At 41.1% G+C, this 23,884-nt stretch overlaps 2 protein-coding genes across 2 annotated transcripts in view; one reads left to right on the forward strand and one right to left on the reverse strand.

Moving 5' to 3' along the window:
• Positions 1-234: 234 nt before the first annotated feature.
• LOC5568148 (serine/threonine-protein kinase pelle) overlaps positions 235-23,884 on the forward strand; it is a 32,836-nt gene continuing 9,186 nt past the window's right edge. Inside the window, exons 1-5 of the mRNA XM_021848629.1 lie at positions 235-317; positions 380-655; positions 739-848; positions 911-1,488; positions 20,307-20,436. Of these exons, the coding sequence (XP_021704321.1) occupies positions 458-655; positions 739-848; positions 911-1,488; positions 20,307-20,436 (1,016 nt within the window). The 5' untranslated portion in view covers positions 235-317; positions 380-457. The remainder of the gene's footprint in view (positions 318-379; positions 656-738; positions 849-910; positions 1,489-20,306; positions 20,437-23,884) is intronic.
• On the reverse strand, positions 20,244-21,175 carry LOC110677663. Its single transcript, XM_021848630.1, has 2 exons — positions 20,725-21,175; positions 20,244-20,658 (listed from the first exon to the last, which is right to left on the reverse strand). The coding sequence occupies exons 1-2, from the start codon at positions 21,004-21,006 to the stop codon at positions 20,452-20,454; spliced, it is 489 nt and encodes a 162-aa protein (XP_021704322.1). The 5' UTR covers positions 21,007-21,175; the 3' UTR covers positions 20,244-20,451.

Below are 23,884 nucleotides of genomic sequence, written 5' to 3' on the forward strand. Positions count from 1 at the left end.
AGTGCTTTTTAGTTGGAATATTTTTCAACCATCGAGTCATTCCCTGTAGCGGACCCCCAACGAGCGAATTCCCACTGTATACAAACCGGGCTTGCGAGACGTAAAGCTTACCTCACGAGAGTGTGTTGCTTTATTCTAGAGTGTATATAAAATGATCCGTGCCGCTTTATTTTAGCGTGTACAGGCACTTTCTCTCACTGTCTCGGTTTTGCTCTCGGCTCTCCCTGGATTGCATTTGACTGCATTTTTACAGCTATCGAGCTCAGACGCTGTCAAGATCGCTCCGAACGCAGTCAAAACACTGTCAGCGGATAAACGTAAACTACTGTTTACGTTTTATTTACAAATTTCATTGATAAAAATTCTTTCGCATTTTTAGTTGTTTGGCTTAGTTTAAGCTTTTTTTTGCTAGTAACACTCATTAGTAGAACATCGTGATACCTTCAAATAAACGACAATGTCAGCTGAACCATCACAAGGAAGAGGGAATACGGGAAATCCCCAGAACGTCACGTCGGATTTTAGCAGCAACTTCAAATACATTTACGACATTCCGCAAATGGAGAAGAAACGCTTGGCCGATTTGCTCGATCAGGACGCCAGGTGGGTCGGACTTGCCCTGCGACAGATGGGTTACAGTGCGGACGATGTGGAGGTAAGTTTGGGAATTCCCGATGAGATGCGTCACGCATCTGTGTTCCGATTTCCGTACTTATGATAATTTATGTTGCGTTTCAGGGTATAAGAAGATGCTGCAACCGTTCGGGACGATCTCCTGCCGAGAGCCTCCTGGTGAAATGGGGAAATTTAAACCATACTATTGTGGAGCTGTTCGTTGTCTTCTACAGGTAATTAAAGGAAATGATTTGGATTTAATAGATTCATAAGCCTAAAATATTTGATCTTTTAGGGAAAACATGACGCCCGCTATGGAAGTAATTAAACGTTACGTTGAACCGAAATACCACATCCTTTTGAAGACTCCCGTGTCGAACACTTCAGTTAAAGTCATGAACGGACCTCCGGCTGCGAATGGAAATCCAGTCGAGGGATACACAACAACCGACGAAAACTCCGAAAATGCTCAACAGAAAGTAGAGTTTGCTCAGAAGGTATTGCCGCCCATTGCACCTCCAGTTGTGGTTCCAATAGCCCCTATTCCTTTGGCAGCTCCAGCACAATTTCCAGCCCTCATGCGATCCCCTTCCGATCAAATCGCGGCCACTGTCGGTGGGCTGCCGCAGTTCAGTGGGGAAGAACTTCGCGAAGCCACCAAAAACTGGCATCCGGATAACGAGCTGGGAAAAGGAGGATTCGGCGTGGTTTACAGAGGGTACTTCAAGCAAACATATGTGGCAATTAAGAAGATCAAAGGAGCGAACATGGAATCTGCCCGGACGGAGCTGCGGCAAAGTCTCAATGAGTTGAAGTACTTGAATGCGTGCCGCCACGAAAACGTTGTGCCTCTTTTGGGATACAGCTTGGATTGTAAGTAGAAAAGTAGATTAAACATTGCGTATCCAACTTTTTTGAGGATCTTCCAAATCTTCAAACTATTGTCAAACTCAAGTCATTTTCACAGCGATTTTCTCATTTCATTTATTTAGTTAACGTCTAAACAGATAACACTGAATCAACAATTTCACGCCACAAGTAAATGGCATCCGATACAGGTTTATCCCGATTTGCAAAGGTCACCTAAAACAGGGGTTTTCAGTCTTTTTGGCTAACGGAGAACTTTTTGAAAAAAAAAAAATGTTGCGCGGAGTACCTGTTTTTCATCACCACTTCGTTTGAAATCTAGACTTTTTATGAGCTTAAACCGATCATATAATTCTTACGAAAATTGTGAAGTACGATTTATGTTAGCCATTCTTTCTTTAGCCCTTCCGGGACGGACGATCTTTCACCTTCATGATTAAATTGCTTTCTCTATGAGGCAATACTTAAGAATAAATTGTAGTCTTTACGAGGTATAAATTTGATTCATTCGCTATAGAGAATTAGAGGCGAAAGGGATACATGTGTAAATCCAGCCCAGAATGAGGCGTTTTAATGAACCATGTCCAGCACAACTGTGCTGCTTCGTCTCGAAAGGGTTAGAATCAGGGATTGCATCCTGAAAAAAATGAGAGAATCTTTCATTTATCGCTCTCTGTAACAATCATGCTCAGTGTTGATAGACTCACACTCAAAATCTCAATCAATACGCTCTCCCGTGAGAGCAAACTCATTAGAGATCTGATCCGCAAATCTTACGCTTGAGATTTTGATGCAAAATCAACTCAATCAACTCAAACCGTTAAAAAATGATTCAGTCGCAAAACCCGGCAAAATCTCGTGAAACCCGAATGTTGTTGTTTACGTTAGAAAGGATTAACATAATTTTACCAGACTAACAAGAAAATATTGCCGATGATTAGATGAGGGGGATAGCAGTGCATGATAAAACTCTCTGAACAAGTTCCAAGCCTGGGGGACATTGCTATCGGACGTTTGGGGGTTTTTAATCATTCCAGCAACGGTAAACAAGCGAGAAAAATGGATTTTTTGGGAGCAGATAAACATGAGCATCTATCTCATCATCCAGATACGGGGCCTTCCTTAGCCGAGTAATTAGAGTCCGCGGCTACAAAGCAAAGTCATACTGAAGGTGTCTGGGTTCGAATCCCGGTCGGTCCAGGATCTTTTCGTAATGGAAATTTCCTGCCACACGATATACGAATGTGAAAATGGCAATTTTAGCAAAGAAAGCTCTCAGTTAATAACTGTGGAAGTGTTCATAAGAACACTAAGCTGAGAAGCATGCTTTGTCCCAGTGAGGACGTAATGCCAAGAAGAAGAAGAATAAGTTAGAAAGTTCGAGTCGTCGACAAAATTGTTGTAAGTTCAAGGACATCCAAATGACAAACATTTTAGTTCTAAATTTTGTTGCTAGGTGGTGCTAATGAGCAAAGTTAATCAAACAAATTCTATCTTGGAAACCAGGTGAGATTGAAAGCTCGAGTCTTCGGCAAAGCTATTCAGAAAGACAAGGGCATCCGGGAAACAGATTGATTTATTTATTTTTAACTTCATGAAAGTCCTATCCCATAATTTTGAAAAGGAAGAAGGTTAAAGTTGTTGGCAAAGTTGTTAGAAGGTCAAGGTAATCCGAAAGGCAAACAGTTTAGCTCGTAATTTTGTCACTAGGTGGCGGTAGTGAACATGTTGAAAGAAGAATTTCAAGCTAGTTGTGTATTGTGATCCTAATGAAATAGCAAGTTCGAGTCTTCGACAAAGCTGTTCAGACAGCCAAACAAATCCGGACGTCACTGAGGTTACTGAGTTCCGAGGTTGCCAATAAAACCAACTTTTACTCTGGTTCTTCAAAACTTTGTCGAGATATGGAACATGAAGTAATGGAGGGGTTAACTGTTATTAAATGTCGTGATTGAATAAGATAGATTGTCCAGATAGCCTTTGTCATTTGGAAGTGGAAGTGTTTATAATCAGAATCATATCATATTCAAGTGATTCAGGTTTTATTCATTGCATATTCAAGTGTTTCAAATCTGATGCATCTTTTAAGGATTCGGGTATTCTGGCTGTCTTGGCCAAATAAGTTGTTGAACATCAATTTCAGCAACTTTTCCAAGCAGCCTAGAGAGCCGTGTAGTTATCGGTAGCGGTTGACTCAACTGGCTAAGAATAATACTACGGATCACCTGATCCGGTGGTAGAAATCCACCAGTCAGGTAACCCCAATTCCAAGGTGTCATGCGACCCGTGCTGATGGATGAATGGTTGAGGGGGTTTAAAAGATGCTCAATCGCGAACGGAGCCTGGTGTGTACCAGGGCGAACTCCCCAGTATGTAGCCCTTACTGCATTACGGCGGGGCAATGATGCAGCGGACCGTTATTCCCCAGCGACTCGTAGGAACAAATATGAGTACAAATCAAAACAACAACAATCTTGAAGGTGTCGACTGCCTCTCTCAGTCGGAGCCAATGGTAGTGGAGGACGTGCAGAGCAATACTGAGCTAACCGAAGAGCAGTTACTCGCAAGTTCGCAGGAGGATATGCTTACCGACGCAACCGAAGTAAGCAACAAAAATTCAACAAACCATCCGGACACCCAACTGGACATGGACGACGATAATAACGATGGTATAAATGTTATCATCAACATCCCAGAATCTCAACCATCAGGATCTGAATCCAAAACGGATCCTTCATGTCATCCGAACAACGCGAATGACCAACAGACGACAAAAATAAACCTCACGAGAGGACAAAGGAAGAAGTTTAAAGCACTGATGCAGAGCGGCGTGAGTCGATATGAAGCCCTCATTCAACTCGGGAAGGGCAAAGATGAGCTAGCTTCCTCTAAACGTGGCAGGACGGACCTAGACAACTCGGCTACCAGTGAGGACGTCCCCAAGCAGAAACGAACCAAGAAACGCCTGGATCCCAGAGATCGAGCTTAGCAATCCAACCACGATGGCCCAATGGCTCAGCAGTCAAGTGACGGTCACCAAAATAGCGGAGAAAACCAAACGGCTGGTCATAGCTACAGTGACATGACCAATCGTAAGAAGGTCGGAGTTGTTCCGAAACACTTTCCCACATCCCATCTTTCCACGACTCAGCTTGATGCTCTTCAGGAGGCCCTGCTGCTAAAAGTGGAGAAACAGCGTAATGAGCCGATGAAACCAAAATTCTGCAACCTGCTCTACAAGTCTGGATACATGGTCCTTGTCTGCAAGGATCTCGAGACTGCAGACTGGGTAAAACAAAAAACTCCTTCACTCATCCCTTGGGAAGGTGCCGAGTTGGAAGCAATGGACGAGGAGAAAATTCAGCGTCCAGAACCAATTCGTGCGTTCTTTCCCCAAAGTGCGAAATACTGTGATGAGCGCATAAAAACGCTCATCGAGAGTCAATACAAGATCAAAACCTCTAGTTGGCGTATTCTCCAAAGAAGCACACCAAACGATATCCATGTCGAGTGGATATTTACGGTTGATGGGCCGTCTATGGCGAACCTAACAAAATCCAACTTTATCCTCAACTATCGCTTTGGGGAAATACAGCTGAGAAAAATAAAGGGCAAAACCGCTCAGTCGAACGAAAATTCAACTAATAGGGTGCCCCAAGAGAAATCTAAGGCAGCCTCTAGCAAAAACCCACAATCAAACCCCATTAAAAAGGCCAGTCTGCCTGTTTCTAAAGATTCAAGCTCCAACCAAACTCCTAGCTCTAGCGGTGGCAGATTGGTGCCATATAAGAGCAGTGGATCTGGTAAAAGATTGAATTCGACTACAGAGACAAAAAAGGCTGGCCTAGGGAAGAAAATTGACAAACACGAACACCCGAAACATCATCCAAAACAAATACAAGATGATCCGCAGCATCCAAAGAAGGACGACTTCTGTCCTGGAAACTGCGGCACACCTAAAAATGACTAAGATCATTCAAGTGAATCTCCATCATGCTCGAAGCGCAACGGATGTGCTTTGCCGGAGATTCACAAAAGAACTGTTCACTGTAGCTCTTATCCAGGAGCCATGGGTCAACCAATCTCGAATACAGGGTATTCATGTAAACTCATGCAAGTTGGTATATGATGACAGCCAGCTCTCTCCAAGAGCAGCTATTCTAATACGCAATGACACTAAATGCTTTCCAATTACAGAATTCATTAAACGCGACATCGTAGCAGTCAGGGTGGAGGTTCCTACCGCTAGAGGGAAGGCTGATATCGTCATGGTCTCGGCGTATTTTCCAGGCGACGCGGAAGATGTTCCTCCTCCAGAGATTGCTGCGCTAACCTCTTACTGTGAAACAAAAAACATTCCCCTTGTCATCGGATGTGACGCGAATGCGCATCACACTGTATGGGGAAGTACAAATATAAATCCTCGAGGTGAGTACCTTTTACAGTTTCTATCATCAAACAACATAGACATATGTAACACAGGTGACAAGCCTACATATGAAAACGCCATACGACAGGAAGTGCTGGATCTGACTTTATGTAGTCAGTCCATCTCCCACAAAATAACAAACTGGCATGTTTTTGATGAAATATCTATGTCAGACCACAAACTGTCTTTGAATGGGAAGGGGGTCTAACTATTGCAAAATCGTTTAAAGATCCTAAGAAGACTGATTGGGAAACCTATTCAGCCACTCTCCGATCCGAAGACTACATCATAAATCCTAATATCAAAACAGTTCTAGAGTTAGAAATGGCTTCTGACTCTATACAAACTAAAATTCTTAATGCATATCAAGAAAGCTGTCCGACTAAAACTGTTAAGTCGAGCAGAGATGTTCCGTGGTGGAACAACCATCTTGAAAAGCTTAGGAAAACGGCACGGAGGGAGTTCAACCGTGCCAAACGCTCTACTGATTCGAGCCTATACCGAAAGGCTCTGACAGACTACAACAAGGAAATAAGGCTAGCTAAGCGGAAATCATGGGTCCTCATGTGTGAAAGCATTGAGAAGACTCCCGTAGCTGCCAGACTTCATAAAACTCTATCGAAAGACCACTCCAATGGTCTGGGAACTCTCCGAAAGACTGACGGTTCGCTCACTGTGGATCCCACAGAAACACTGAGTGAAATGCTGAGGACTCACTTCCTTGATTCAATCCCTGAAGCGAGCGTGAACGCTATAGGCGACAGACATGGCGTCTCTGGTCAACAAGAGCTCCTGTCATGGGACTCAAGTACCAAAAGAGACGCATTGAAGATTGCCAAAAAAGCTTTTACGCGAGCAAGGGTGGAAAGGGCAGTGAGATCCTTTGAGCCATTTAAATCTGCTGGCATGGATGGAATTTTCCCAGCGCTTATCCAGAAAGAGGAGCAAACGCTTATTCCTCCCATGATAGAGATTTTTAAGGCCAGTTTAGTCTTAGGACATATTCCAGATGGCTGGCGTCAAGTTCGAGTTGTCTTTATCCCGAAGCCGGGAAAAAAAGACAAAACCAATCCCAAAGCATACAGACCGATAAGTCTGTCGTCAGTGATGCTTAAAATAATGGAAAAGGTCTTAGGAGAGTTCATAAATTCAAAATTTATGGAAGCAATGCCTCTTTCCAAATACCAATTCGCTTACCAAAGTGGAAAATCTACGATCTCAGCACTACACATGCTAGTCAACAAGATCGAGAAAACATTTCATGCAAAGGAAATCGCCATCGTGGCATTTCTTGACATTGAGGGTGCATTCGATAACGCTTCCTATTTGTCTATAGTGTCAGCAATGCATAGGAGAAAATTTGACCCATGCATTGCTACCTGGGTACATGCTATGCTAGCAAATCGCCGAATCTCATCCGAGTTGAGCGGATCGTGCGCCACTGTCATGGCCACAAAGGGGTGTCCTCAAGGAGGGGTACTTTCATCTTTGCTATGGTCTCTAGTGGTGGATGATCTACTTAATAGCCTGGAAAAAAGAGGATTCGAGGTTGTTGGCTACGCTGATGATGTTGTCATCATTGTGCGCGGCAAATTTGAAAGCGTTGTCCTTGCAAGAATGCAATCAGCTCTCGATTACACGCTCTCCTGGTGTCTGAAAGAGAAACTGGGGATAAATCCTTCAAAAACTACGATTGTTCCTTTCACAAAGCGCAGAAAGGTACAGCTGCAACATCTTTTCCTTAATCAAACACAATTGGTTTACTCAAATGAAGTCAAATACCTTGGCATTACGCTTGATGCTAAACTCAATTGGAACACACATCTTCAAAACATGGTAAATAAAGGTCTCAATTCTCTGTGGGTCTGCTCAAAGACCTGTGGAAAAAAGTGGGGCCTAAAACCTAATATGATCATGTGGATATATAAAACCATCGTTCGGCCTAGAATAGCCTACGCTTTCCTTGTTTGGTGGCCAAAAACAAGCGAGGTTACGGCTAGAGCCAAGCTGAACAAAATCCAACGCGCCGCGTGCGTCGCTATTACTGGTGCAGTTCGCAGTACCCCTTCATTCGCCCTAGATGCAATGCTTAATCTGCCCCGGCTAGATCAATTCATAAAACTGGATGCTAAGAAAAGCGCTCTGAGGCTAAAACGATCAACAAACCTTCTGCCAGGTGATTTAACCGGTCACCTAAGCATACTAAATGAATTTTCTATAAATCCAATTGTAGAAAAATGCAGTGACTGGATGGAAATGGTTGTGAATTATGACATATCATATACGGTGTTCATTCCTTCTCGCCAAGAGTGGCAAAAAGGTGGACCGAGTATTCCTCCAGGCTCAATCAAATTCTACACTGATGGATCGAGAATGAACAATCGTTCTGGATCTGGAGTGCACGGACCAAGAACCAAAATCTCTGTCCCTCTCGGACAGTGGCCTACAGTTTTTCAGGCTGAAGTGTATGCTATCATTGAATGTGTGCAGCTCAGCATAAATAGGAATTACAGAAATGCCACAATCTGTATTTTCTCCGACAGCCAAGGGATCGTTCAAATATTACGTAACGCATGAGGGGGAGGGAGGGGGTCTTACGGTCCATACAAAAATTTTAAATTTTCCATACAAAAGTTGTTACGTGGGGGAGGGAGGGAGTCTAAAATTAATAAATTTTGCGTTACGTAATATTTGAATGAACCCCAAGCAGCTCTTCATGCTCTGAAAGCTTACACCTTTAACTCAAAATTAGTGTGGGAATGTGCTCTTGCTCTAAAAACCCTAGCCATCCGCAATCGAGTTAAACTATATTGGATCCCCGGGCATACGGGTCTAGAGGGTAATGAAATTGCCGATGAGCTAGCCAGGAATGGATCGGCCAATACATTCATTGGTCCTGAGCCATTCTTTGGCATATCAAACTGCTCACTAAATATTGAACTGAACAGCTGGTTGTCCAGGCAAATTATATCCAATTGGAAAACAGTTTCCAATGCGAATCAATCTAAAAGATTCGTCATAATTAATTTGAAACAAACACAAAAACTCATTGGTCTCAACAAAAGGGAACTCAGCACCTACACCGGTCTTATAACTGGACACTGCCCCAGCAGATACCATTTACAAAAGATCGGAGCCATCCAAAACCCAAATTGCCGTTTCTGTAGTGAAACGTGCGAAACCTCACAACACCTTCTCTGCTCTTGCAGTGCACATATACAACGAAGATCCAAAATATTTGGCAAGCCCTTTTTTTTTGGCAAGCCGGCCGATCAATGGCAGATGGCTAAAAGTTCAGTCACCGCGCAAAGTATTCCGGTGGCGTTCCCGCCACTGAGGGTCTTTGTAAAAGCAAAAGGGTATATCACCATTGTTTCAAAAAAAAAAATTGACGCAGTGATCTCACACCCGACAGAAGGAGGAAGGATTCGGGTATGTTTTACTTCATGTGCGAGTGATTCATGCCTGACGCACATCATATTCAAATTATTCAAGTCAGAAACTTTTCATTTCAGGAGATTCAGGATTGATTGTCGTTATATTCAAGTGATTCATGTTTGATCCTCTTCATATTCATGTGTTTCAGGTTTGATTCACTTCATAATCAAGTAATTCAGGTTTGATTTTCTCCATATTGACTCCATTTTTAACTTTCATACCTGATTCATTTCATATTCGAATGATTTGGAATTGATTCACTTCATATTTCAGTGATTCATATCGGATTCACTGCATATTCAAGGCGTTTAGATCTGCTGTTTAGATCTGCTTGATATTCAAGCGATGCAGGTATGAATTACTTCATATTAACCTGTTTCAAGTACGTAATATTTGATATTCAAATAGTTCAGGTCTGATTCACCTAAAATTTAAGTCATTTGGATTTGTTTTACTAAATTTTTCAGTTGATCAGGTATGATTCACTTCATGTTAAAACAGTTTAGGGCTGATTCACTGCATTTTCTAGCGAATCATGCCAGAGTCACTTCACATTCAAGTGTTTTATGTACGATTGACTGCATTTTCTAGAGATCCAGGGCTGATTTACTTTATATTTGAGAACATCATTACTGATTCACTCCATTTTTGAGTGATTCAAGTTTGATTCAGTCATTTACAAGCGATTCATGTTTGTTTTACTTTATATTCAAGTGTTTAAGGTTTGATTGAATTTTTATTTTTGTTATACGGGGTCTGATTTGCTTCATATTTATGGAATTCAGGACTGATTTACTTCATTTTCTAGTAATTTAGTTAATCTCTAAATTTCTTCCCTGCCCTTGGGTGATGGGATTGACGGTGATTAATCAAGTTGGCATTACATATTGTTGATATTGTGAAATTACTCTAATGTTTATTGATCGCGAAAATTAATCGTAATTATAACTTATAAAATGTAAGTTAATCTAGTAGTTTAAGTTATATAATGACATGTGTGGCAATGCTTAAATATATTTTACACTTGATTTATCACACCTTCAGCATGAGTTTAGTTACTGTCGCATGATCTAACACCAGATAACTACGCGTAATGCTGGAGGGACCGGCAGGGCCTACTACCAGTCTCTACTAACACTCAAATCACTAACAAGACTGGGAAACCAACGATCACCTTCATCAGTAGCACTATTTCTAATAGTAGAATTAGTTCAATATACACAAGTCGTTTTCAATAGTCCACGAGGCGCAAGAGTGGGTGCGGGTGGTCTCTGCGTCTCACACATTGAAAATAGACTTTTATATTAGGTTTACTAACAACGTAGTAATACTTACCTTGGTATAAGACTATTTAAATAAATCAGGTACAACTTAACGCCTGTGGGTTGCCCTAATTCAGCGCATCGCCTAAATCCGATGCCCATACCGCTATTTGTTTTTTGTATATTCATAATTGCAATTAAAACATCATAAACAATAATTTCCAATGTTTGAGAAATATTCCAAAATGTGCTGATTTACGGCATTTTACAATATTGCGTTATCTAGTAAAGTTGTAGCGGAATTAGAGAAGTATTACTGATATATGTATAATAATTAGAAAACTAATGGCGCTGTTGTTACTGAAATGTTTCATTCTTTACTGTCTTTTATAAAATAATATAATATTTTTGAACAGAATGCTGTAATTTATAACTTATTTAATTCTCTAAACATTTTTGCACTACCTTGCATCCACACCAAAACTGGCGACATTAGCGTTCTTTGGGTAGTATTTCTGTTATGTAGTAGTAACCTCTACCGTTTTTATTCTAACGATCATAACATAATTATCGTGAGCGTAGTAGTGGAAATAACATAGAAGTAGCTTTTGTATTTGTAGTTAAGGTACCATGATATTAGTTGAATCCTGTCTTTTGGTTCAGAATGGGGTACGGGCGCGTTCTGCCAACTCGGCAGAACAGAGGCAGATTTCTTGTGTGAACAAGTTACAACATGGACGTTCTAAAGTGCCAGAATGAAGTGTTGGGCTTGTGGGGAGCACTTGAAGATGGAGTGGAAGGTCATTACTTCGCGTTCGTGCTATACTTCTCCATATCTATAAAATTATATACAATAACCGACCCTTAGCTTAACTATTTAAATTATCAGTTGCAATTGCAGTTGCGTTAATTTTATCATAATGATCTTTTATCTACATTCGTCGAACCATTCTGAATGGCCGTTGTGAGAATATCATCAAGAACTTCTCACATGCAATAAAGCTGGATTGTCCTACATTGAAGCATTTAGATTTTTGCTCTATCGGATAAATTTTATGTGGTTCATAATCAGTTTCAGGGATTGTTATCGTGGGAATCCAAAGAGCGAATTTTGTATGACTTCAGTGTAGGCCAATACTGCAATAAAGCATGTTACAATCACTAACATTTCTTCTCTCCCTATCCTTGTTTTCATGTTTAACCCGCCACTACCACGAGCAACAATGCAATGTAAACAGCGTAATGGCCGAGGAAACGCGGATACGGGAACGATCGTCGGAACCAACGGACCAACGAAGGATTGCAGCAACCTCCAGTTAAATGAGAGAAGTATTCAATATAACAGTCTAATTTGGTTCAGACTTAAAAACTATTTACACCCTGACAGAACTGCCTATCTCAAAAATAGGTAGAAGGGCGGGACGATGGTGCGAGCCTACCCACTCTGTCATCGGTGGGCGTCGGGCGTGCTAACTGGTATAGCATGGCCTATGGGGCTCTGCCTGCACAAATCATGTTTTCTTTCTCTTTCACTTTTTTGTGAATTGCTAACAACAATGCCATTAAAGTAAATCCAATACAAGAATGCAGTGCAGAACCTCATAACGCCTTTTTAGGTAAACGTATTTCCCAGCGTGGGGTTTATAGGGATGTTTGTGTAAACAACGCAGATTGGCCATGGCTAGGGGGTGCGTTGATATTAGCAGATTAGCAGATTTAGTTAATCTCTAAATTTCTTAAATTCTTTTTGAGAATTCTCTTCATAATCGAGACTGATTCGCTGTATTCAAATGTTTCAATTCTTTCATACTTCATATTTAAGTGATTCAGGTCAGATTCACTTCATATACAAGTGATTCAAGTCTGATTCATTTTATATTCAAGTGATTCAGGACAGATACACTTCATATTTAAGTGATTCAGGACTGATTATCTTCATAGTCAAGTGATTCATATTAGATTCGCTCCACATCCAAGCGATTCATATCGGATTCATTGCGTATTCAAGTGCATCAGGTTTGATTCACTTCATAGGTCTAATTTACTTCATATTCACGAGATTCAGGTCTGATTTACTTCATATTCAAGTAATTCAGGTATGATTCATTTCGAGTTTATGATATTCATTTTTTGTTTAACTGCATTTTCCAGTGATTCATGTCTTCCAATCAGTTTAGGACTAACTCCCTTCATTTTCTAATGACGCAGGTGTGATTAACTTAACGTTCAAATAATTTAAGACTGATTCACTTCAATGTTATGAGATCCTGGATTGATCTACTTAATTTTTAACAAATCATGCCAGATTCACCTCATATTAAAAAGATTTAGGTATGACATCATATAAAATAATTTCAGGTATAATTCACTTCATATTCCAGCGATTCAGTCCTGATTCACTTCATTTCCGAGTGATTCGGGTTTAAATCATTGGATATTCAAGACTCTAATTTTTTATCGTATCTGGGTCAGACGATATAACTCGCTTGAAATCGTTAAATTTGATTGCTTACTGGTGGCACCAACCGGACTCTGAACAATTTTCCCGAAGACTCGAGCTTTCTATATCTTGTAGATCACAAGAAATAACTAGTTTAGCACGCTTAATTTTACATGCTCACTAGCACCTTCTATCAGCAAAAATTCAAACCAAACTGTCTGTCTTCTGAATGTCCTCGACCTTCTGAACAAATTTGCCGAAGACTCGAACTCTCTATCTCATGTAGATCACAAGATAGAACTTGCTTAAAATGCTTAATTTTACATGCTCACTAATGCCACCTAGCGACAAAATTGCAAACCAAACTATTTGCTTTCCGAATGTCATTTACCTTTTGAGCAACTTTGCCGAAGACTCGAACTTTCTATCTCATGTGGATCACAAGATAGAACATGCTCAATTGTAGCCTTGATCCGCTGAACAACTTTGCTGAAGGTTGGTTCTTCGCATATCATAAGGATCTCGAGATAAAGCAATGTAAATTAACCTATTTTGAGGTGATGCTAAACTTTTTATGGGCTGATTCAATATTTAACTGGGTGTTGCAATACTTATTTTAGTGAGTCCGTATTTATAATGGGTAGTGTAATTCAAACTTTTGTTTTTATTTCGAGGAACTGAGCGACTTTCTGTAGCGAAATATTTATTTTTAAACCTATATTAAGGTAAAGATGCATGGGAACCAAACCTCCCTGGGCTTGGGATTATATTTTCCAGGGAGCGATGAATTTTGATAATTGATAGCTGTTACTGTGTCAAGTCTTCTCCATTCCCTATACCCTACCCTAACCCTTCTTATCCTTTCCGATGGTGTTCAAGTGGTCCGCATAGGCTATTACGATCATTACCTATCCCTTCCCCCGGCTTTGGACTGACTTGCGCTCTCATTGCCCCACCAAACGCTGCAAAATGAATGAAAATGAAAGATGCATGGGAACCAAACCTCGAATTTTCTAGAGTACAAATCTAGAGAACTAGAAGACCATTTGGTCGGCGTAAAGTCAGAGGGGACCAAGTACAAAACTTTGGAAAATTGGTTTATTCTTTCATTAGATGCGAAATTACCTTACCACCATTTCACTTTGATCAGATTTGATGAATGCCGTAAAATGCGAGAGATATGTAATAAATCTACTTTGGATGATGGCGAAAATTATCAGCGCGCTGAGGAATGCGAGTAAATTAAAAACATTTCAAGAGATTTGTCAAATTTTTCAAAATCGAATGATTCTTTTATTCATCAATCAATAGGAGTTCATAAATTTGACTAGATTCAATTCATTTGATTTTGGCTTTTACCATATTTGGATGGGCGGTCAGAAATTGTAACAATTTCTGTGCAGACAGAGCGGACCAAGTGTTGTAGAGCAATAACCTGATTGATTATTGATTTTTAGTCGATTTCAGAGTCCGATAGAAGTTTATGGTAGTTCTATGGTGTATGTATGGAACGTCCTAGAACCAGCTTATTGGACCAGTATATTTTGGTCGGTACTCAAGATTTTCACTTGGCCCACTCTGACTGAACGCATATTTGAATATTACTGGTCTTCAATGTACTGAAACTGCAAAACCTTAATCTTCAAGCTATCGTAATGCCATTGTTTTCGGGATTGACGATATGGATTATTGAAAAATTTACGGTACTGATGTCGAAGGGTCTTGATAATCTTTTTATCTTAGAGGTATGCACCCAGTTTGATCATGCAACCATTACATGATTGTTATTTTCCTAGAAATTGTTCAGTCAAAGTGAACCAACTTACAGAACGGTGGCCTTTAATTCAGTCAGAGTGGACCAAGTGGACATAGTCCATCAAAAAATCGTTCTATCAGAGATTTGGATTGAGATTTTTCATGATAGAAATATTGAACTAAAATTTTAACGAGTTAAAAATTACAAAGCGTTAGACTTTAAGCCCATTTTTCTCAAAATATGAAAAATGTCACTTGGTCCACTCTGGCTTAACGCCGACCATTTGTGCTGAAAATTTAACTCACTTGTCACTCGCAGGTGGTTTGGCTTCGATGCATCTTCACATTAAGGTGATTGAATGGATTAACTAGAAGTTCACCACGTAAGGAAATATTCATTTTCATTTTCATTTTTTCATTTTCATTTTATTTATTAATTCAAATTTAACGTTACATGGCGTGTAGGTATCTTAAGCTGAGTTATGGAAATCCTTTCAACAGCTAAAATAAAACAATTAATTACAAAATTACCGGTTGAATTGAATTCATGGAAGGAAAAGGTAAGAAAAACCTTCATCATAGCAAATAGAAAGGGTATAGATAGAAGAAAGGTACAATACTACTATTCTTATATCACAGGAACTACAGGCACAATTGCTCGAGCAAAGGGTTTGCTGATGTTGCACATCCCGTCCAAAACTTTGGAAGGACACGTTGGAACCAGTCGTTGATTTTTTCCATTTTTGCAATTTCGTGAACGCCATCTGTTGGATACTGTGGGTCTAGGTTCAGGATTATTTTTAGTATCCTATTTTGTTTCACTTGAAGCTTCTTTTTATGAACAGCAGCGCAGTCATACCAGGCGGGAAATCCGTACGTCATTGACGGCATGAACACCGTCTTGTATATTAGGAGCTTTGAGTTCGTATCCAACCGTGAACGCCGATTGATCAGGGGGTAAAGCATTCTTATCAATTTGTTGCATGTTCTGAGAGTGTTCTGAATGTGGGTAGCGAACGTTAGTTTGCGGTCCATAGTTAGTCCAAGATATTTCGCGTCGTTTGACCATGGGATCTCGCGGCTCCATACAGAGATCTGATTTTGCGGAAGTTTGTGGGGACTTCGTTTGCGGGTGAAAAAAATCGCCTGTGATTTATCCGGGGGAGGGACGTTTCGCATAAAGACGTTTCGCATAAGGACGTTTCGCATAATTTTATGGGTGGACGTTTCGCATAATGGACGTTTGGCATAAAGAGAATTATATGCCTTCTTTAAAATGCTACCTGTTCTTATATGAAACTGCTTTATGCGAAACGTCCATTATGCCAAACGTCCGTATGCGAAACGTCCTTATGCGAAACGTCTTTATGCGAAATGGGTCACCCCCGATTTATCCGCGTTGGTTTTGATTTTCCATTTCTTCTGATAGGATTCGATGGAGTTTTGGGCCGATTGTAGCTTGGTGATTACTATGGCGGGGTCAGAATCGGATGCGACAAAACCCGTATCGTCAGCGAAGAGATAATACTGAACATCTTCAAGCATCACTAGGTCAGCAGTGAAGATGTTGTAAAGTGTGGGGCTTAGTACAGCACCTTGCGGAACGCCAAAAGGTATTTGGTACCTATTCGACGTTTGCCCGTTAACTGCTACGTGATAGCAGCGGTTCAGGAGGAAGGAGCGAATGATTTTCAAGACGTATAGAGGAAAATTTCCTCTTGATATTTTATGAAGGATTGCCTCCTGCCATACGGAATCGTAAGCTTTTTCAACATCTAATAGGACCATGCCTGAAGATCTACCCTGCGCAAAATTGGTGCGAATCTCCCTTACCAGACGGACGAGCTGGTGATTGGTAGAATGCCCTCGTTTGAAGCCAAACTGTTCATCGGGGATGATCCGAGTGTTTTCAAGGTGTTGCTCTATACGCTTTAGGATTATGCGTTCTAGAAGTTTGCTGAAGGTAGGCAAGAGACTAATTGGTCTATAGTTAGACGCAATCATAGAATCTTTGTTTGGCTTCGGAATACCAATCACAACGGCATGTTTCCAACTGGATGGAAAATACCCGTTTCGAAGGCAAGCAGAAAATATTTTGGCAAGAAAAACAATGGCCTTTCGAGGTAGCTTCTTGATAACGCAGTTCCGGATGTTGTCATGACCCGGAGATTTTTTGGATTTCAGTTTTCGAATTGTCTGGGCTACTTCCTTTGGGTGGATCAGCCATGGGTGAGTGCCATCCAATTGGGTCTGGTCGATGCGGTTGATTGACTCGTTGACCGCTACGACGGTTTCAGGATCGTCCGCCATTTGGTTGGAGTGTGCTTGTGCAAAGTTCATGGCCAGTAGCTGCGCTTTCTCTACCGACGAGGCGATGATGGTGTCTCCTTGGCGCAGTGGTGGGCTGTATTTGGTGGATTTACGCAGAGCTTTGGTGATTCTCCAGAGAGTGTCACGATCATCGTTCAGCGTGCTCAGCGTTTGCTTGAATTTGTTGTAATTGGCTTGATCGCACTCTTCACGAATTCTGCGATTAAGGGACGAAACTATGTCTCGGTAAATGGGATCTCTTCTCCGATACCACTGGCGCCGCCGTTTATTACGTAATGCAATCAATTTACGTGTACTTTCAGGAATTGTTGCAGTTTGATAAGTTCGTTGCTGGACTTCAGGGACCGCAGCAGCTTCTGCGTCAAGTATGGTCGTTGTCAGGAGCACTATAGCAGCGTCAATATCAGCTTCGTCATTGAGGGTTACTACAGTTGGATCTAGTAGGTTCAGCTTAGCGTTGACCTCACGATGGAGACGAGGCCAGTCCGCACGAGCATAGCAGCGGTTTTTTTGTGTTAGTCGTACAGTTGGAGCTAAGAGACTTATGCTGAATGTTATCGGGCGATGATCCGAGGACAGTTCGTTTAAGCTGACGGGCTTTGTCATATCCAGCAAGTTGTTCGAGAGAGTCAGGTCTAGGAAATATTCATAATTGTGATAAAATTCGTAATATTTATCACGGTATCAAAATTTCAATTATTATTGAAGTTGCATGTTCTTCTAATATTTTTGGACGGAGTATTCCGACAAGACTATCACAACCAGATAGTTTCAAATTATTGTTAGGGTAAATTGAATATCTTCAACTTTAAGAGTTGTTTCCCATACTGAATTTAAGAAAACCCAATTTTACAGCTAAATCTGTCCCATAGAAAATGTATCATTATCCCCGAAAAAATACTTTTAACCATCATATAACAAAATCTTTGCCCAAATGTTTGACATTTTCGTTAAAAAATCCAAGGAACATGAATGTTCAATAATGATCAAGATTTTGACATCACTGTGTATAACGAAACATTCAGCATCCATGAAAGGAAAAGCTATTTGATTTTGACCAGGTCGGTATCAAATAGCTTTTCCTTTCATGGATGCTGAATGTTTCGTTATACACAGTGATGTCAAAATCTTGATCATTATTGAACATTCATGTTCCTTGGATTTTTGGTCCAGTGATCAATTATCCCCCGAATTACGGTACTCCATTTTCTCAACAATGCCTAATTTTGCCGAACTTAACAAATATGCGGTTCTAGGCCTTGTATATATCGATAGTGTTTTTGTATAAAAATTTTGAATATAATCAGTTTACAAGTAAAATGATTGACCACATCGTATTTCAACATATTTTAACCCTGATGGACTCCGAAGAAACCCCTGAACCGTCAGGGAAACCGGTTTCATAATGCAGCCCTTATCAATTGGGATAAATCTAAATCGGAGCCATCCACTTTGAAAAAATCGGTTGGAAAATCATTTTTTTTTGCATTTTCTCATCGTAATAGGCTGTTTTTCATCACGCCAATCTGTCATGAAACGGCCTACTTTGCTACACTGAAGCATGCAGTGCGGGCAGTGAACCAAAATGTACCGTCAAAAACTGTAGTGAGCGTGACAATCACGCATTGACTACCATGACTTTCATGCATCAAAAACTTTCATGTGATACTGAAAATAAAAGTCACGCGCGACTGTGACTTTTTTTTTGGTCAGCTACAAATGTATCATGGTTATAATGAATTACTGTAGTAGACGTAAACCTGTATTATCATGATGCACCGATTGAAATATGCTTTTCTTTTTATTCTTGTATCAACCAGCCGCACTAGCTTGAGGGCTGTCCATAACTCACTGGTCATTTTTTTTTATTTTCATGATCTTTCATGTATAAAAAAATATGTCGATCGTGATCTTTGGTCAAACAAACTATCCCCATCTCACGCCCCCCCATGGATGACAACGTGGTTTATGGACAGCACCTTGTGCGAGAACGGCACGAAGCCGAAACCGATACGAATAAAGAGAGTAGAAGCAAACCTAAAATGGTGCTCCGTTTGTGCCGCTTTTTTGTTGCGTCCAATGAACGCCCACTCTTCCAATTGACCTGTGTACGAGTTCATTTTTTGACGTTTAAGCGGTGCCGTGTTATTTATGTGACCATTGAAACTCAAATAGTGAACTCGTGCACTGGTCCATGGGCCAATGCACGAGTTCACTAATTTGACATTTGAGTGGTGCCGAATTCACTCGTTTCCATGGTCACATAAATAACACGGCACCGCTAAAACGTCAAATAATGAACTCGTGCATTGGTCCATAGCGCAGCAGTGAAAACGCATGATGTATAAAATACTGCAAGATAACGTCATAAAGGCGACGTTTGACAGTTCAGAGCTGTGATGAAGTGGTGATTTGGCTCAGAATCAAACGAGTGAAGAGTTGTCGTTAAGATCGCAGCTGCGTCATGATTGGTTTTTACATTCATTTGGCACTCCCGTCATGCACGATGGCATAACGTTCATGGGAGGCTGGAAAGAATGGCACGCTACTCTTATACATGTCAGGTAATACATTCATGGCTGCAGTAAGAATGTATCAGTAGCAACCCGAATGTCACAAATGAATGTTTAGAAACCTCCTGCATGTGAATGCAACAGCGATGCGACAATAGCATAAAAAATGTATTATACGCATCACTGAGTGCGGGAATAGTCATTACGAAATTGAAATCAGTTCTGTTATGATTCATTACGTAACACTTTATCATTATGCAACTGTTTTGAGTTGCGTAATGAATCATTATACAATTTTTTTTCATAAATTGTAAAATAAAGGTGAATGCATTCCGATATAATTTCTGATACCCTCAAGTGGCCTTCAACGAAATTGCAAAAAATGTTGTACTTAACTTATTGCAAAATGATGACTTACAGAACTCGTCGTAATTATCCTACGAGGCAAGCCTCGTAGGATAATTTTACGACTCGTGCTGTAAAAGTCATCATTCTGCAACTTGCTCCGTAAACTACTATAAACAGCTGATTGAAGATACGGAAATTCTTGAAAACATATTTCTATATCTCCAATCAGCTGTTGAAAACTAAGATAAAAGTACGATAAAACAGTTTATTAAATTATACAATGTTTCGATTCAACGTATCAATTTCAGATGGCGAACCTTGTTTGGTGTACCAGTATATGCCCGGTGGATCGTTAGATATGAAACTATTTCCGAAAAGCAGCGCCGTTCCCACGTTGATGATCGACGACCGGATAAAGATTGCCAAAGGCACGGCCAGGTAAGTGTGTTTGTCCTATTTGGGTTGTTTGCTAACGACGGCAAGATAGCAGAAAGCGCCACATCGTGGTACAGGTTGCGAAACCAAAAATGCTCCTCCATCCGGCGATCGTTTGAACAGTTCGGCCTTTTGTGACTGCGATCCTGAGCTTGATGGTCCCGAGTAAGCCTCGTAGATCGGTTTGCTACTGGTGGAAGCGGTCATTTCGGTACCTAAAATCGGCTTTTTGAAAGGAAGAGGGTTAATAGAGATAATCTCTCTGAGAGATATAAAACATTTAACTGTTACCATCAAATGTGACGAATTTAGAACATAGCCAGTAGGTGGCCTCTGGTCGAACGGTGGCAAGAGAGTTCCCTCTTCGCAGCTCCTTGCCAAGTAGAAGAGGAAATCGTTCCTCAGCCGAACTTCCTCCATCGATTGATTGGTGGCCGACAGCTTCTGGATCCATGCTTCCACAGTGCGGCGGCTTTCCAGTTTCAGATGTCTCGAGCTTGTCCGTACCTCGTGCAGCAGATAGTTAAAATCATAGTTGAGCTCTTTCAACAATTCGTCCATTGTACCGGCCATCGTCACGATCGTATGAAAAAGTCTTTCTGGATTGACATTCACGTAAAACAAAAAAAAAACGACTGCCTGGGCTGCTTTGATTGATTTAAGGCCTTAACATCTCATTTCTTACCTACCGTTTCAATTCATATTACGGACAGCTTCAAATTCCGGACACTCTACTTTGTATGGGAAACATTTTACACGAAATGTTTCAATTTATGCCTTTCAAAAGCTCTCACTTTCGAGGCTCGTTTCAATAATCATTTTCTATAGATATCTATGAAAATTTATAATGCCCAGATAGCTTAGGCGTCTATGGTTCCGACAGAAGTAAGATGTGCAGAAAATTCGGCACCGAAAGCCATAGGGCAAGCGATTGAAAGCAAATCGCTAAATGCCTAATATGTGTCGACAGAGCAAACAACGGACACTTAACGGGCGGACCCAAATGTCCGGGCACAAGCGGAGAATCAAAGCAGCCAAAACGGAAGTAACACAGTTAAATTTAAACCACTCTGATGCAGCCCAGCAGCTGCTTTGGCAGTCAGTCTCGGAAACCAAGATTGACGTGGTGTTACTATCGGACCCATACCGCATACCAGCCAAAAACGGGAACTGGGTGGCAGATAAGTCTCAAAAGCTAGCAGCTATAGGGACGACATTTGCACATTGGTCCAGTTTTTAAAAAAAACCATGGCATAAATTGCGCATTCTCAATATTTCACTTTTTTTATCCATAATAAGTGTGTTGGAACATGATTTACGGTATAAAACTCTATTTTTGACATCACAATATTTTGGTTGTCATAGGGTAAATTTTTAACAACAATGCTGTTTTTTCAACTTTTTCAAACAACTATCGTTTAGGCAAACTTAGGCAAGAAGAATCTTCTTCAATCGATTCCTTAGTCTTGAACGCGCGTTTGAGCAAGATATCTCCGCGGGGAGTGGCGGGGAGCGATTTGTACGGTATAAAGAAGCTCTTCTTCAAATATTTTAAGAACCTACAACAATAAGTATTAATTTAATAAGGTTAACGACACATGAATTAAAATTTGCATCCGAAGATGTTCAATCTATATGAGAATGAGTTATCGACCAGAAAAAAATATGCTGAAATCCATTTTTTCACGGGTTTTGGTGAAAATGGATTAAGTGAGTTTTGAAGCAAAAATTTAGGTTTTTTTTTTATATATGTACAGCTATTTAACGTCTGAACATGTAGAAACAATGTTTATTTTTAACTCCTCGTACGTATTCTCAACTATCTGATAGGTTTGACTTTGTTTTTCAACTAAAAACTAAGTTTGGAAATGGGGTTTTTGCCAGCTATTTGAAAATCTGGAACAATGTGCGGTGGTCGATTGAGGAATTTTCCCACATGTTCGACAGGATTATAGCCGAACTAGCTAATCGGTAGCCAGTAGTGATAGCTGGCGACTTTGATTCACGGGCAGTGGAGTGAGGTAGCCGCTGCACCAACCAAAGAGGCCAGCTATTGTTGGAATCCCTCTCCGTCGCTCTCGGGCTCAGATTGGGTACCACTTCTAGTACTGCATTCGGTCCCTCGATAGTGCAAAAGATACCCAAGTTTGACAGATCGCAGTACACTTTTCACGGCATTCTAGATTACCTCTTGAGCCATAAAATTTTGGGCAACTGCAAGGGACATGGAGGTCTTTAATTTGTCTTTGGTTATACTCATAGCGATCATCATTCGATACGTTATAGTATAATACAAGGTGGGCGAAGGGCAGTGCGATGTAACTCGACTAAAACCCGAGGGTGGAAAACAGCGCACTTCGACGGCGAAGTGTTCACCAAAGACAAATTAAAGACCTCCATGTCCCTTGCAGTTGCTCAAATTTTTATGGCTCAAGGTAATCTAGAATGCCGTGAAAGTGTACTGCGATCTGTCAAACTTGGGTACCTTTTGCACTACCGAGGGACCAAATGCAGTACTAGAAGTGGTACCCAATCTGAGCCCGAGTGTGACGGACCTGACGGAACTGTGTTCACTGAAGCCCTGAGACGCGAAAGAAACACTCTGGACCTAAACGGTGAAGAGCTAGTTGCTGTGATATCACGAGCGTGTAATGCTTCCATGGCTAGAAAAGCCCCTCCAAGAGAGAACAGGCCGCCGGTGTACTGGTGGTGCGAATCAATTGCAAATCTTCGAGCAATCTGCCTTTGGGCTACACGAAGAATGCAACGCGCACGCACAGAAGCACAAACAGAAGAATGCGGTGCAGCATTCAGAGAGGCAATGTTAGCTCTCAAAAAGGAAATCAAGAGTCGAAAACGGGCATGCTGATAGTCCGAGTGGTAATGGCTAAGACCAAAGGTGCCATAGCGCCCCAAGAGAAGTCGCCCGAGTTGCTGCGATCGATAATCGATGTACTCTTCCCGCACCATCCCATAAGCCCATGGCCCCCAGCGCCGTATGCGGCAGATGAAGGAGAAGAAGTGGCGACGGTGACGAACGAAGAGCTGGCAGAAGTCGTGCGATGATTGGCGTCAAACAAGGCATCGGGACCCGATGGTATCCCAAATGTTGCCTTAAAAGCGGCAGTGAATGCGGATCCGGACATGTTCAGAACTACAATGCAACGCTGCATAGGAATCTTCCCGGATGTATGGAAGCGACATAATTGGTGCTACTACCAAAGGTAAGAAAACCACCAGGTGACCTGTCGGCGTATAGACCTATCTGTCCACTAGATACGACGGGCAAGTTATTGGAGAGGTTGATTCTCAACAGGATAGTACCGTAAACGGAAAGTGCGGACGGCCTATCGAACAACCAGTTTGGATTAAAGTAAGCTAAATCTACTCTCCATCCAGTCGGTACTTCAGACTGCTGAGGTGACAATCGATCATAAAAGGAGCGACATCC

This window comes from Aedes aegypti, chromosome 3, assembly GCF_002204515.2.
Source record: "Aedes aegypti strain LVP_AGWG chromosome 3, AaegL5.0 Primary Assembly, whole genome shotgun sequence".
Taxonomy (NCBI): domain Eukaryota; kingdom Metazoa; phylum Arthropoda; class Insecta; order Diptera; family Culicidae; genus Aedes; species Aedes aegypti.